A 16,904-nucleotide genomic window follows, 5' to 3' on the forward strand; every position below is an offset into this window, starting at 1 on the left:
TGCCACAAATGTTTCTTTAAAATGATAAAAACAAATCCATAGTAAAGGCAAACAAATATTCTGAATGTTTTTTGTTTAATAGAACTGTCTGGTATGCTGGGAGAACGGGCAGTGCAGTGCCGTGGTGGGGGACTTTGGTCTGGCAGAGAAAATTCCTGATCACAGGTCAGTAAATTGCATTGTCATAACTCAAGAGATAAGATTAGATGTACTGCACTCTTCCAGAGAGAGAGAGAGAGATGGAAGCAGTCAAAGTACTGATTGATGAGCTTCCATTTTTCCATAAAGCTCTTATATCTATAGCTGAGAGTAAATGATTAAGAGCATGTGTAGTAGTCAGCACATCTTTAGCCTAGTGTAGCTTCCACTCATCCAGCCCAGTCATGTCCTGCTGTTGTTTCAGTTCATGTGTACACAGAGCTACATGTGTAAATGAAAAATACCTCAGATATGCTTGAGTTATGATCTTGACATTTACCCTTAATAGCTCAAGTATCTGTTCTCGCATGATATGAAGCATGTACTGTTGCACTGCAGGCAATTGCACATGCTGTTAATGTAGACACATGGCTAGAAAAACAATGGGAAAAAAATCACACTGTTGCTCCTGGAAAAAAAACACTTCATTTCACTGCACATACACAACCAGTCAAACTTTTTTTTGAACATTTTTAATTTTTTTTTTTTTTTTTTTTTTTTATAAGAATTCTCTTCTGCTCACCAAGCCTGCATTTATTTGATCCAAAATACAGCAAAACAGTAATATTGTGAAATAATTTTGCTATTTAAAATAACTGCTTTCTATTTGAATATAATTTTAAAATGTAATCTATTCCTGTGATCAAAGCTAAATTATCAGGATCATTACTTTGAAATCACACAGATAACTTGCATTTTAAAAATAGAATCAAATAGAAAACGGTTATTTTAAATAGTAATATTTCAAAATGTTACAAGTTTTGCTGTAGTTTGGATCTTAGTTTGGATATAAACTTACGCGTGAGAGTAGATGTTTGTAAATCTCTGTTCAGCTTTCCTTTTATACACTGTCTCAGCATAAATGTTACATAATGTGGTAGCTAAAGAGTAGCTCCCAAACATAGCGTGTGTGTTCATGAGTGCCATCAGAGTTCTGTTTTTGTTTGCCATTCTCTCACTGAGGAGATCAACACAATGTTATGAAAGCATACTGCTCTTAGATTTTGCAACAGTATGTATAGTTTTTGTATGTTTACTGTGCATGTTATGTAATTACACTTCAAAAATTTGGGTTACACTTTGTTGTCCTCGTTACAGTGTAATTATACATTTAGGTATTGAGTAATATTAATTTACTGCATGTACTTACTATAGGGTTTGGCTTAAGGTTACTTGCATGTAATTATGCATAATTTATTGTTATAATAGTAAGTACATGTAACAAGGACACCTTAAAATAAAGTGTTACCAAAATTGAGTCTGTAAGATTTCCTTGTTTTTGAAAGTCTCTTATGCTCCCCAAGGCTGCATTTATTGACTCTAATATACACTAAAAACAATTTGCAGTTTCTTGGCGGAGCGTTTTATTGAACAACCAAATGTTTAGGCCTTTATTTACAACCCGAATTCTGGAAATGTTCGGATGGGTTTTTTTTTTTTTTTTTTTTTTTTTTTTTTTTTTTTTTTTTTTTTATTTGAATAAAATGAAAACTAAAAGAATTTCAAATCACATGAGCCAATATTTTATTTACAATAGAACATAGATAACAAAAGAAATTTTTACAATTTAATGCACAAAATGAGCTCATTTAAAATTTGATGCCTGCTTCAGGTCTCAAAATAGTTGGGACGGGGGCATGTTTACCATGGTGTAGCATCTCCTCTTCTCAAAACAGTTTGAAGATGTCTGGGCATCGAGGTTATGAGTTTCTGGAGTTTTGGTGTTGGAATTTGCTTCCATTCTTCCCTGATTTGGGTTTCAAGCTGCTGAAGAGTTTGTGGTCGTCTTTGACGTATTTTTCGTTTAATGATGCGCCAAATGTTCTCTATAGGTGAAAGATCTGGGCCCGTATTCATGAAGAATTTTAATGCAAAAAGTAGCTCCTAGTGACAAAATTCTTAGAAATGTGGGCGTTTACTCTTAAAATTAAAGAAAAATCCTAGTAAAGAAAAAAGTAATTCAGAAAGCATCTTAACCCTTAAAAGAGGTCTTAAGGTCAAACTTGTTAGGAGTACGGACGAGGACTTTTAAGGGGCTTAAGAGTTTCTTTAACAGCGGAGAAAATGGACGAAAATGAAGAGGGAGAAGAAATGTGTTGCACACAATGCATGACAGTGAGTTAATAAGACACTACACATTAGTTCGTGCAGGGATCACGTTTGTGACTGATCTTATTAAAGACATGCTAACATCTCAGACACCGCGCAGAATTGCCATAGCGCCAGAAATCACTACATTAACATATTTGACAACTGGAAAAATGCAACTATGCAGCAGTGATGATTTGGGTCTGTTACAGCACTTATTAGGCTTATGTCTCTGTTCATTTCCTTTAAAACACAGTAAATATGCAGGGCCGGCGCCAAGGGGCGTCGCGGGCCGTGCCCCCCCCCCCCCCAGACGAGTTACTGTGCCCCCCCACTTTCCATCCTTTCCCCTCCTTGCTGAACGCGATTGATTTTGAAAGCGAAAGTACCGATAAAACAGCGCACATAATGCGATTGCATGCTTTAGCGAGCGTCAGCAACTGCACGAGATCACAGATTGCAGCCCCCACCCCCCCCGACACACACACACACAACGTGATTTGTGCCCCCTCTAGAAATTTAAATGCCCCCCGATGGAGGTGCCCTGGCGCCGGCTCTGTAAGTATGACAGCATGGTAAATAAAAAATAAAGAATATATATACATATATAATGTGTGTGTGTGAGAAAACGTGAGAGGAAAAATTCCGCCTGTAATTTCAAAGTGACGGCTTATAATATACCCTACTCTTAAAAGCACTCTTTTATTTCCTTCTTGACAACCAACCAATCACAGTCTTCAAAAGATTGTCATACATAGCAACGGGGTCAACCCCGCCTCCTCACTAAGATGAAAGTTTTTGTCTTTTCCTTACTCAGAGTTGCTCTCAGATCGGTCCCGAATCGCTCTTAAGCTAAGACTCCTACGTAAGTTTTTAAGCTAAATTAAGAGTTTTCTGAGAGGATTCTTAGAATCTTTATGAATACGGGCCCTGGACTGCAGGCAGGCTAATTCAGCACCTGGACTCTTCTACTACGAAGCCAACGTTGTTTTTAAAGTATTCCACAATCTTTTTACGCACTCTTTCACAGATTGGAGAGCCTCTGCCCATCTTTAATTCTGAGAGACTCTGCCTCAGACATCCCTTTTATGTTAGAGACCTGGGCCTGTATTCACAAAGCATTTTATCTTACCACTAAGAGTTCTCCTAAATAGCAGTAAAAGTTTTTAGCTAAGAGTTTTCTCTTAAAACCTATTCACAAAGCTGCTGAGACGAGCTTTTACTAAGGAATAGAGAGAAGTCTTAAGCTAAGAGTAAGGGCGGGGTTGACCTTGTTGCTATGGATGACATCAGCATGCTTACTAACTATGGACACAGTGATTGGCTGATAGGGGTCTCTGACAGATTTATTCATAGAAATATTGTAGCGCACGATATTAAGTTGCCATATAAAAATAAAGGTTTAAAAAATGTTAATTGCCACATTCAAATAAAGATTTTAACATACAGGCTAAGTATCACTAATTAAACACATATGTTCAGCAAATTTGCAGGGGTGGTTCTAGGATTTCATCTTTAGGGGGGTTTAGTCCTCAGAGATACAAATTACCTAAATAGTATTTTACTGTGCTTATGAAAACAATTACGTATTAAAGTTACAGAAGTTACTTAGTAAGTGATTCTCATGCTTTTCTTTTGTTTGATTAACATTTATTAGCCTAATATAAGAAATGCATACTGACAAACATCCAATATTTTCTTAACGGTTTAAGATGTAGCCAACTGTGTTTACTTGGATACTCAAGACAGCCATTGTGACAATATTTTGTATATTTGCTCGAGAGGACGCGAAAGTGAATGACAGTCTCATGCAAGTTCGTTTCAATGGCACAATTTTCTGTTTCTATTTGGTGTGCTATTTATACACAAACTGACTTTGGCGTGCATATGAGACACAATGATTAGGTGTAGGGGTGTGGGCAAGGTGCGTATCATAAGCACACCAAATAGAAACAGAAATTAGTGCCATTTAAACTTTAATGAGACCATGCTGGTGTGCGGTCCGTGCAATGCCTTTCAGTGCGTGCGCTCTTCATTCAAATGTGTGAGCGCATATTAACGATCTATCACAGTGCGTGATTATCACACTGAGATTGATAACCAAGCGAGAATGATGAACTTTCTTGCGGAAGCAGCACTGGCCTGATCATTCAGATAGCTGATTATAGTTTTAGGAGGGCTGAGATGACAAATGGGGGGGCTGAAGCCCACTTTAAAAGGGTCTAGAACCGCCCTTGGCTAATTGTCAGTCTCTTACATGTATGAATCTCGTAGTGGATGCATATAAACCACCTTTTAATTAACAGAGCAGAATAATAGTGGCTGATAGTAAGACATGCAAACGTAAAAGAAAGCCAAACTGGATGCAAGAACAGCTGTAACTTCTTGCCCAACTGGTTAATGAAAAGGATATAATCAAAGGAAAATTTGGAGTTGGGATAACCTCCAAACCCTAAAGGCGATCTCTTTTTAAAAGCTCATTATCGTCAAATGCTTCTAAAATGTTTATATTCCGAGGCAGATTGCTGACAACAGATATTTTAGGATAGTTGTGAATTGGTGGTCTTAGTGACTTAGGAGTCCTCCTTCAGTACTTCTAACGTTTCACAGATTTAGGACCTAGTTTTAGCGCTAAAACCCTTTTTGAAATGCTCTTAGAGCAAAAAATTTAGGAGTCCTCTAAAATTAGGACTGACCCGCCCACTATTTTTAAGATTTTCTCCTAAATTGGTGAGTTAGGAGCTACTTCTACATTTACATTTATGCATTTACTTACATTGCATTCAAGTTACAGTTTTTACATTTTTATCAGCTCTTGCTTTCCCTGGGAATCGAACCCATGATCTTGGCGTTGCTAGCGCCGTGCTCTACTATTTGAGCTACAGGAAAGCCTCAAGATATTTTGTGAATACGGGCCCAGGTGTCAGTTAGCTTAATTAGTTGCTAGATGTTCTCCCAGCACTGTTAACTTCATCAACGAAGACGACAACAAAAAATATTCATTAACGAACCTTTTTTCTATGCGGAGACATTGACGAGCTAATACTACTATGCGGTGATTAAAAACTGTGACACAATTTATGCTGCATCTTCGTTAACCAGACGAGACGGGACTAGAATGTTATTTGAGGATAGGCTACCAAATCTAGCTATCTGAAACAATGGCCTCTGCACCTGAAGGGTTATGGATAGGGTGACCAGACGTTCCGTTTTTCCCGGGATTCACAATTCGTTGTCGATTTAACTTAAAGTTAGTGAAGGCGCGATAAGACGGAATCGTGCTGATAGAAGTGCTCTCTCGCGCGCACGCTCCACTTCTTATGGCAAGCTGTTTTGACTTTTTTTTTATTCATTCTCAGGATAAGAATTCTTGATATCAACAATTAAATTTTCAGTAGTTAAAATGCTAATTCTTGATATCTGAAAATGTATTTCTGCAGTCCAAATGTCTATTGTGTAGAGTATCTCACGTAAAAACAGTCGGTTATGGCTTAAGTGAACGTAAACAGGTGGGTGAAAACTGAATGTGTGTCAGTATTACATGCATCCGTCTTAAATGGACAGCATTCCTAATTAAATGTCTATCTGTATCATTAATGTTTACCAACAAAAGATGTTAAATGTATACTTGAGTAAACCTACTGTATCTGAAAAATGAGTTTAATTTGTATCTCTACCAAAAAATGAAAGCGTATTCCAGTTTTTCCAAATTCAATCCTTGATTCAAATTTCTTATAAGCTTAATTGATTTGGTCTAAAGAGAGAATAATTAATGACTATTTTTGTTTGAAGGCTACATATAAAATAGCTACCAAAATAAATGTTGGAAACTGCAGTTTGACAAACTAATGACTAAACATAATGACTAAAAGTTGACAAGAATGCAATGACTTTTTGTAGACTAAAACTATGAATGACTAAAATGTGACCAAGACTATTTAAGCTTTTTTTGTCTCAAGATAAAGACTAAGACTAAATCAAAAATGCCTGCCAAAATTAAGCGGAATGTTTTCAAAATGTCTGGCTTTTTCAGCCCTTTGTTTCCCCCGTACCAATGTTTTTTGTTACCTGTAGCAGGCATCAAATTTGAAATGAGCTCATTTAGTGGATAAAATTTTAAAATTTCTGTTTAAACATTTGTTATGCTCAATTGTGAATAAAATATTGGCTCATGTGATTTGAAAGTCTTCATTTTAATCAAATTTAAAAAACGTCCCAACGATTCCGGAATTCGGGTTTTACACAAATAAAAAATTCAAAGTTGTGCTAACAAGATGTTAATTAGTCTGGCTGAATTAAATATGCAGAAAGATGAAGTCATGTGATGTCACCATTTGAAATGTAGGATAATGCCTGATGTTTTGCTTACTAATTTAAAAACCGTGTGTACAACAAGTAGTAAGCTATTGTTTCATTATGAACACATCCAGTGTGTGCATGTGATGTCAGAGTCATCAGGGACTTGTTTCCACCCTGCATTTGTTGATTTTAATGATGGCTTTGTAAGAAAGTCTGTGTGAAAAAGAGCAGTTTTACAGTTGAACTGTTCTTCTCATTGCTGGTATTTCTGTAAATGTTATGCAATGCATATTTTGGTGTGCTTGCGAATGCTTCATGTTTACGTGGAAAACCACGGGTATTTGTATATGTGAAGACCGAGCAGACTGCTAAATGAGGGCTTTTTGGAAAGCTCTCCTAAAAAGGACAAAGTATGCCAGCTGTTTGCTGCGGTAGATTCCCTCACTCTGACTAACCCACATCCCCAAATGGTGTTTGCACTGCAGTACATTACTCCAGTTATCTCTCTCTTCCCTTGTCTCCACTCTTCCCCTCTGTCTATTTATGCCCAGTACACAGTCCCAGAGCAAAATAAAACTGAGGAAGTGTCTCTCAGCAGCATACGAGTATGCCAGCTATAATTAAGATCTTACAAGACCTTGTTTTGTTTTATTTTTATACATCCACGCACGCATAATCATGCTGTGGGTTACTGGACTAGGGGGTTATGGGTGTTAAATTTGGAAATGAGGAGTACTTAAAGTATATAAATAAATAAATAAATAAATAAATAAATAATAAAAAAAAAGATTAATAGAACTTGTATGTTCACTTCAAGTAAATGATTTTCCTGTTTTCCCTTTGGCTGTTTTCAGCAATGAGGCAGAGAAACAGCGCTTGGCTGTTGTTGGCTCCCCCTACTGGATGGCTCCGGAGGTGCTCAGAGGAGAACGCTACAATGAAAAGGTCAAGCACCTTATGATTCATCATTACCCAGATACAGGCCAGAGTCCTCTTCAGTGACAGTTTCACCCACATTACTTGTCAGATCACTGTCATTTCACAATTTCAAATGCAAAATGGGTGGCATTATTCCCATTGATTGAGAATATTATTCTATTAGGTTCATTATTATGTTTAGGGTTTTGGATTAAGTTTTTTTTGTTTTTTTTACAGGTGGATGTATTTGCTTATGGTATTATTCTCGGTGAGATTATTGGCCGGATACAGGCAGATCCTGACTTTCTTCCACGGACAGAGGTGAAAAACTGAACAGCCAGTATCTTAAAAGCTCACTTCAAATATTGTTACAATTAGAACCTTTTTAGAAACTTTCAATACTTTTAGAATAAGAAGTTTTTGTATTTAAGTATTAAGAGACGCTTATTGTTTCACAGTTCCCTTTTTTTTGCTGTACTATTATTCTAAAATTGCTGATTTATTGGTCTATATCTATAGGTCACCTGGTCTATGAATATCAGGCCTGTAACAATCTCATGCACACACTCAGTTTATGAAAATGGGTCATAGTTTACTCCATGTGAGATAACGGCACTCCCGATGAAGTCATGCTTTTACATACAAATCATTGTTTAATTACACTCTTTATCATTGTCAGGATGATTTATTTCTATAGTACAGCCTGTACTCCTCACAGTAGTAATATACAGCTTTGTACCCTTTTTTTTTTTTTATTAAGACTGAAATTAGGCTTATCTGGTGATTCTGTTTCAGGACTTTGGTCTTGATGTGGAGGCTTTTCAGCAGATGGTTGGAGACTGTCCTCCTCATTTCTTCAACCTCACAGTCGTCTGCTGCAGTGTAAGACCTCTTATCTACCATAATGAAAGATCATACATTAACACTGATGCACCTCTACAAAAGTCATATGCTTACACATTCTTAAATGTGCATTATTTATTTATTTATTTTTGTTAACCTTGGAACCTCTCTTTAACAGGTCTTCTGTCTAATTTAGATGCTTAAAAGCAGGTTGAAGCCAATATAAAAATATACTATTCTGTTTTTTTTGTTTTTTTTCTCTCCCAGATGAACCCAGAGAGTCGGCCCTCATTCACAGAGGTGGTAGCAGAGCTGGAGAAGATAGTGGGTGATCGAGAGAAGAGCGAATGTATGGAGCCTGATGTAGAGGGTGAGTCTGCAAAAAATAAAAACAAATACAGCAGTGTTGCCAGAATGCTGCTTTTTCTCTTCTTCTCCTCACATTTATTTAATTCCAAAGCGTATATAATGTAAATCTTTTCAGATCATGACAAATGTTCATAATTCAAATGACATTTATATTTCCTCTAAACCAAGTTGTTAATTGGTCTTAAAGAAATTAATATTCTATCATTTATTTACTTATATCAATCCAAACCAAACCAATTTGAAGGTTAATCCTCTAAAACAAATTAAGATATTTTTTTATGTTTTTAATAGGTTTCTGTCCCTCCACTGAAAACCCAGGTAACGAACACTTAAAGGTCCAAAACAAATACATAAGAATAAAACAGTATCTCTTCATAAGGCTTCACAAGATTAAACTGTTGCTTTTTATGATGAACCGATTTAATTTATTTATTAACTTTTATTTATCAATTGAGGGACAGAAGCCTCTCAGGTTTTATTCAAAGTATCTTGTTTTTTTTTGTTTTATAACATCATGAGGGTGAGTAAATTGACAGAATTTGTATTTTTGGTTCACTATCTCTTTAAATATCTCTTGTTTCCATTTTAAATTTATAAATTCAAGTATAATTTTTGACTTGAAAATGACCAAAGAAGCTTGCATCGCATTAAACAAACAAACTGAGCCTTAAAATACTTTTTTCCCCCCTTCTTTTTCAGACCGGATGTCCACAAACACAACACCTTTGAGTCGAAAGCATTCTCTAGACATTCCCACTGACCCGCGTCTCTGCCGCAGTAAATCTGATGTGCTCCTCCCTCCGTCCCCTCTCCTGACTCGGACCACACCGATGCGAGTCAACCCCTTCTCCCAGCGCCAAGACCTCAACGGCGGCCGCATCAAGCTCTTTGACACCCCCAGCAAGTCTGTCATTTCCCTCACCTTTGCTCTCCCTCCGCCCCCTGACCCCAGCAGCCCCGTCTCCTGTGACAAAGGCCCTCTCCATTTCCACAGACGCAGCCAATCACTGCCCTGCACTCCAGAAAACATCCAGTCTCTACGCGGTTCTGCAAACAATGAGAAATGTGAAAATCCAAGTGTTATGGACACGTTTGTAAATCCAGTCAATGGAAATTTGATGAACATGGGAAGGGACAGTGTGTTGGCCATGAGCAATGAGAGTATTACTGATCTGCCTAATATTAGTGAGGTTTTTAATACACCTGGTGACAACGTTAGGTGTTCAGATACTAAGCAGGACAACAAGGAGGAGAATCTTGAAATGAACAGTCAAGAAGCTGTAGCTGACGACTCTGGCCTTCCATTAGATCTAGAGTTGATGTCTCCAAACCGATCGAGGTTAGAGGAAAGCATTGAGGAGCCAATGGACTGCACCAGTTCTCCTGATGCACTAGATGGCACCATCGCTACTTCAACTAAACCTTTCTCCAATGGCTGGAGCTCCCCGGTCTCCAATGGGCCGCCATCATTACCTCCTTTACTAGACTCAGACAACAACAATGGCACCATCCCTATAAATCGACCTCTGGGATGGGGGGTTAATATCTCCAATGGGGCCACGACCCCTCTTACGCCACCGGAACAGGATGAGGTCATAGCCTGTCCGGGTTGCTGCCTAGCAGGGATGAGTTTCCCCTCTATTTGTACACGCGGACCTCGACAGACCCCTTATAAGAACTTGAATGGCGATGCGGCTGGGAAAAGGCTTCTGTGCAAAGCTTTGCCGCCCTCTCCTACAGAGCCAAACATTGCTCTGCCTGGCACTTAGACATAAAAGATGCATGATATGTAGGTGAAACGCTACCTTTAAAGCGGATGCTACTGCTTAATGCACTCAAACTAAAATCAAGCTGAAAAATGTCATTCTAGAGAGAAAGAAAATGCTATGTATTATTGTTCAGACTTGGTGGATCAGTTAGTATTCTGATCTCAAGTCCTAGTCCTCTAAACTTGAACACTCCCATAGGTTTTAATGCCTTTCTAAAGACACTTGTTGTCAATATTTGTTATTTTTACAATTATTTGAAAGTTTATGAAAATACTTTGTGAATGGGGGAAAAAAATGATGTATTTTATTAATGACATTAAATGACATGGATAAAGTAAAATACTAACGGGCTATGTTGTGTTTATGGTAAATATGAGTCACATTATCGGTTATCTGTAATATAGTAACTTTACATTGTGTCACATGATATAAAGCATACAAAGCCTTGAGCTGGCTTTTCATTTGCTTTCTATGTTAAAGAATCATGCCCAGTGGAAAAGTGACGTTTTTAAGAAAATGAAAGTTAGAAATGTCTGTTTGTTAGTTTTATATGAGGTGAATGGCCAGATGATCACTGTAAAGGATTTGCTTGGCATCTTTATCAAATGTTTCAGGCTGATCAAAACCAAAATGCGTTCTTGTCTTAGGGCAACTTTGCACTTTTTTGATCTACTTCAAATGTTGACTAATGTATATACAATACATGCACGCACCCGGAGTTATTTAAAAATGTTTAATATATAATATACTGTATATTAGTACTGTGTAGAATACTGGGCAGTCTTTTAAGAAATGAATGTTGTTCAGCAAGGAATGAAAATATTAATTGCATTAAATTGACAAAACAGACATTTTCTGTCACTTGTCAGTCTTGACTGTCAAATTTAAATTTGTTATTTTTAACCTTATATTCTTCGATCCTGAAAGTATCAGGGTGTCCATAAAAATATTAAACTGCGCCAGTGTTTTCAACATTGATAATGTGATATTGATTGATTAATTGCAAACTGATTAAATAAATGCAGCCAAGGTGAGCATAAGAGATTTCTTTAAACTCAATTTAAAAATCTTACCCCAAACTTTTGAACAGTCGTGTTTATAGATATTAAGGTATGATAATCTATTAATCAAGTTATAATTATTAATACATAACTTTCCACCAGAGAGAGCTTTTGTTCTCTTCTCCAGTTTTGTCTCTGTGAGTGGGTTCAGTCCCTCTGTGGTTTTGTGGCATAAGTCATGCTGTGACGGATGTTCTCTTCTCAGTTTTTCTGTTCACCCACTGAAAGTAACAGCTAATGAAATCTCTCCATTCTTTTGTTTAAGGTAAAGTTTTTATGACATAGTTCTTTTTTTTTTTTGTTAGTCAGTTTTGTAGAGATATCAGATATTTCAGCTGACATTTTCATAAATAGAGCTATTTATTATTATTATTTTTCATAAAATAGCATTCTGTTGTGGGGATGCCTGTCGCTCTGCTAAACTTATGTTTCTTTCTGTTGGTGTTGAATATAGGTGAGTGCACTTTTCCGTGTGAAGAATCTCTTGATTCTCTTGATCATGTCTGTGACACACACAGGTGCGACATGTTCTTGTTTTCATGTTTCGTTTAGAGTCTGCAGTCTCTGTCTGTAACATCACAGTGCATACGATCAATTTCGGATGCCATCTTCAGTGGTATTGCCCTGATGCCAATCCTAAAACGACTTACACTGTCTTGAGCAAGACAAACAGGTGAGTCATCTACACACAAAAGGAGTTTAGATCCACATGAGTAACTATGAATGATGTGGAAAATGTTGTTTAGAGGAGAAATGAGAGTGGAACCGAGAGCAGTAGAGCACTGGGGTAAGAGGTGAAACTGTGTGGTTTAGCAGAAAACCACAGCGAGAAACAATCCAGGCTCATCACCCCAGAGCAGATACACTGTTGTTATCACTTCAGGCACGCTGTTGGTTTCCTCCGAATTACAAATGAAAAAAAAAATTTTCATTTTCTTAAATGTGACCTATCCACTGGGCATGATTTTTGAAAAAAGAAAGTCAGAAATGTGTTTGTTTCACATAGTTTTGCAGGAGGTGAATGGCCAGATGATCACCATAATGTACTTGTCATCTTTATGAAGGGTTCTTGATATTGTGTGTTTGTGTTGCAGTAAATGGGTAAATGTTTGAGGCTGCGTCCAGATTTCCCAGCAAAGATGTGATCTGTCACGTGTATTTCCGAACTTAAATGGCTACAACTTCATCACACTGACATCTGAATCTCTCTGGATTAATGAAACTTGGCAATGCAACCCTATATATGACTGTAAGTATTCCACATATTTGATAAATAAAGGTCAAAAATAAGGAATATTGCAAAAACCATTTTGTTAAAGTTGGGTTAAACTATAGAAACTCATTCACTCATATTACATAAGAATGTGTTTTAAAACATCTAATATCTGTCTGTAATATAATTAGTTAAAATGTGAATTATAATGTTATTATAAAGACGACTAATTATTCATTATTATTATTATTAAAGTGTTGATTGTAAGATTGTTCTTTTTATTTATATATTTTTTTTGCTAGCCCTCCATAAAAATCTCCATGGCCAATGGAAGTCTCTTGGTGACTGTAAATTTTCCATGTTCTCCATCCGTAAGCTGCTTTAAAGATGATGAATCTTATAAGAAAGAGGAGATGCAATGCTCCTGTCCCCTAACTGAGTTTAAAAGTCTCCAGGCCACAGTCACTCTATACAACAAACAGAAGCTCTCCGACAGACAGGTGCTCTACTCTTTTCATCTTTACATCCCGTTAACCCCATTTTTTAACCCCTGTTTTGTTTATTTATAAACGGGTTTATTAAATCTCTCTATCATTTATTTATTTACTGTGTAATTGTTTACATTTAGATAAGAAATAAGAGTTCCATCGTTTTATTTTTTGAATTCATTTTTCTTGAAGGCATACACTGCTGAAGTGATGGATGAAACCCCATTCGAGGTGGAATTTGGCTTTCTTACACCAGGACAAGTGTACTGTGCTGTGGCCAACTTCACAGTTGAGGGTGTGCTGGCCTCTTCTCCCCCGAGCATCCCGAAATGTATCTACATCCCAGCAAATAACGGTGTGCGTTGTTTCTACACTGTGTTTTTATTTATTTTGTAATGTAATGATACAATACACATTTATATTTTTGCACATTTGTGTTCGTTTAGTGCTGGCACTAATGCATGTGTGTTTGTGTGTTCTTCAGAAAGCCTCATCATCGTGGTTGTGTGTGCTGTTCTTATCACTCTTGGCATGCTGTTTTTTTTCTGGTCTGGAGACTGTGTGCATCTTCTGAACGTCCCCTGCCCAGATCTTTGGTACTGGACTTACACGAGCATGATTGCAAGTGTGTTATTGCTTGTTAATATTGAGTAATTTACATTATTTAGTTAAACAATAAAAAGAGCTAGTTTTTTATTAAAAAATCTGAAAATAGTTCCCGATAAAAGCGGGGTAAAAAAAGCTCCATAGCAGTGGTTCTGCACCAGGGAACAGGGGCCACAGGGTGACAAAGTATATATTAATAACGATTGTTTTATTGAAAACGATACCGTTCTTGAAATATAACATCACAAAATAAACAAAAGACAGCACTACTCCCAATTACTTAAAAAAAAAAATTTGAAAACAAGCAGCTTTGTCATAATTACAGGCATAAATTGAGTCAAAAAGGTTGAGAACGACCATAGAAATTTATTTTTGTTTTCCCATTTTTCTCGAAGACCAAACAAGATAAGCTATTGTATTTTCATGACTTTCCTAAATAGGAAAAACAGAGATTTACTATGTTATTTAGTGTGGAAATGTGTCGTCATAGTCTGATAAGTGTCCATTTAAGCACTATTGGAACAATAGTAATGAAAATCAAATTATAGATATACTTTTGTTTAACCTGTTGAAACCCTTTTATCTGCATTCAATGCATTTATGAACCAAGTATGATTTTCAATGACCATTTTAGGTGTTTTACGTTTAAAATTCCAACCCTATTGTGTGTTTTCAGGCTTTACTTCGAGACCTGGAACTTCAGAACGAGACTTTCATTGACTCTAGTAAGGTTGCCCCACACAACGAGAGCTCTGAGTGTGACCACGTTTCACTTGTGTCTTCCTCTGGCTTCACACTCATGGACAACCAGGCATCTTATTACAACACCCAAAGCCTGGGCAATGGCTATTACACAAGCCCTATCCTGGACAATCCAGAGTGCACTGAGTTGAGCACAGAAGTCCAACATGACGAGTTCCATCTGTTACCATCGCATCCAATTCTAGAAGCAGAGGTGGGATGTCCATATCAGAATGAGAATAATTTCCTGTCACCCAGAGACATTCCTCTGAGCTCGGTGCAAGTGGAACACACTCAACAGGATGAGACATCAACTGAAGACCCAGAGCGGTCTGAAGATGTCATGTGGGGAAAACTGAATATGAGGTTGTAGAAGACATCCAAGCCAACTGAAAACTACTAATGTTTTTTTTCTTTTTTCTAAAATGTTGAGTATAATGTGTTTTTAGACTTGCTTTGTGCACAGTTTTTTTTTTAATGCTTTTTTTGTTTGTTTTGGTGCTATTAATTTGCGGCAATATGATTCTGCCCTTTTGCCCACTAACATGTTATTGTTATTGCAATGAAATGGACGTAGCGACAGATCTTTTCTTCTGTATAGTGATGTACATCTGATTGTGACTTGCTATTTGAAAAAAAGACAAGCCCTTGATTCTATTAATCATTGTTGTTTGGAAATGGAGGCAGATAAATGTGATTTTGCAGAAGTCATACATCACCAGCGAGACGTTTTTTTTTCGTTTTCACCGAGATCCAGTTATGAAAATTTGATTCAAAATTTTAGATTATTATTATTATTATAGAAAGGGTGATTTTAAATTTCATGCTGACTTTAATATATATCCTCCATCTGGGTGACTTAGGTCAGGTAATATTGAGTTCACCAATACTTTGGGGTGAATTGTCACATCATGCACGTTCCTCATGCATGTGTACATCAATGGTCAAATGTCACTGACCTGAATCTAGCAGTCATTATTATTATTATTGCCCTTCACGGTTTGTTTGGGATCCCCCTACAGTCCAGTGACTCATAGCACTATAAATCCTTATGCTGTCACTATGAGGAGCAGTGTTATTTTCGGGCAACTGCAAGTACATGTTATGCTTTCTGTATGGCTTGAATTTAATTTTTTGGATCCATGTTTTACTTCTGGCTCAGTTGCCCTATTTTGACTTATTTTCTGTGGACCGTGTCTCACAGTTAACCATGCGAAGGTGCACAATTTCTGCTGATCTTGCTTGTTCTCTGGAACAGTTATGGAAATGCTCCCAGAAAACAAGCGAGACTCTAGGTTCTGGAAAGTGTATTGTTGCTTCATATAGGATTATGCATATTTCCTCCTTTGTGAGAAAGTGTATGTGGACACTAATTAAACTCTGAGGTCTAATTGTGTTCAGTTGATTTTGGTACTGAAATTGTTGTAGAATAAAACCGTAAGTTACAAGGGGAAGTTTGTTTTTGGACCTTTCCTGAAGCCATAACCATGGGTGGCAAATATGCCACATCCAAACTCATTTCTAAAATGCAGATATTCCTCTGCTATTACACTCAACAGATGACTCGAGCTATAAATGCCAAGTTTCATGTTGACAATGTTGCAGAGTGGAAAGAAGTCTGCATGGTTTTAGTTCAGCTTTAATAAGCCACAGCCCACAAGCCTGAAAAACGTGCATACACATATACAGTAGCATATACAGTAGGCAAAAAAGAAATGCAAGCTAAACCTGTACTGACATGTTTACCAAATATCTATATTCTTTTTCACTATATATTTTTGTGGTATACTGAAAGATCATGTACTTTGTGTCCATGTAGCATCTTTCTTCATAAGTGGTATTGTTAATGAATTGAATGCGTTTAAACATTTACTGGCAGTAAATATATCCGTTTAGGCTTGTAATTTCAAAAGCAAAAGACAAACTTGAATTAGAGTTGCTCAGTGTGATTTATGTTTAGACTGATGGTGGGTGCAAGATTTAATCCATAGAACCTATATAGTCCAAGAAAAGTATAATAAATTTTGAACTTTGCATAACTAGTCTCATAAACCATTGGCACATTTCTATACATAAGCTGAGAATTCTCCTCATAGGAAGGTGTGACTAACTGACTCAAACTGCAGTAAAGAGACGTGCACATCCTCATCCAGAAAAACCTTTAAAACCATATGTATCAGGACCACTCAATGTCACGGGAGGACACACCTAAACAAATAACTGAGCCTAGTCAAAGGTTTCATATGTATTTAACATTCATTTTTGCCTAAATTTGAACTATTATTGGAACAAAATACCAAAACGCCAATCA

General features: G+C 37.0%; 1 protein-coding gene across 3 annotated transcripts in view; it reads left to right on the top strand.

Annotated features, from left to right (window-relative positions):
• The window catches only part of LOC306866916 (dual specificity testis-specific protein kinase 2-like), a 38,868-nt gene extending 26,144 nt beyond the window's left edge, over positions 1-12,724 (top strand). The window contains exons 6-13 of one of the 3 annotated variants that reach the window (XM_079412355.1): positions 83-165; positions 7,440-7,530; positions 7,741-7,824; positions 8,299-8,385; positions 8,614-8,716; positions 9,007-9,033; positions 9,415-10,504; positions 12,640-12,724. In XM_079412355.1, coding sequence (XP_079268481.1) covers positions 83-165; positions 7,440-7,530; positions 7,741-7,824; positions 8,299-8,385; positions 8,614-8,716; positions 9,007-9,033; positions 9,415-10,484 — 1,545 coding nt within the window. In that variant the 3' untranslated portion in view covers positions 10,485-10,504; positions 12,640-12,724. Of the gene's footprint in view, positions 1-82; positions 166-7,439; positions 7,531-7,740; positions 7,825-8,298; positions 8,386-8,613; positions 8,717-9,006; positions 9,034-9,414; positions 11,326-12,639 lie in introns of those variants that run through there. The other 2 variants (XM_079412354.1, XM_079412356.1) reach the window with 2 other exon arrangements.
• The last annotated feature ends 4,180 nt before the right edge of the window (positions 12,725-16,904 follow it).

This window comes from Barbus barbus (genome assembly GCF_936440315.1).
Source record: "Barbus barbus genome assembly, chromosome: 1".
Classification (NCBI taxonomy): Eukaryota; Metazoa; Chordata; class Actinopteri; order Cypriniformes; family Cyprinidae; genus Barbus; species Barbus barbus.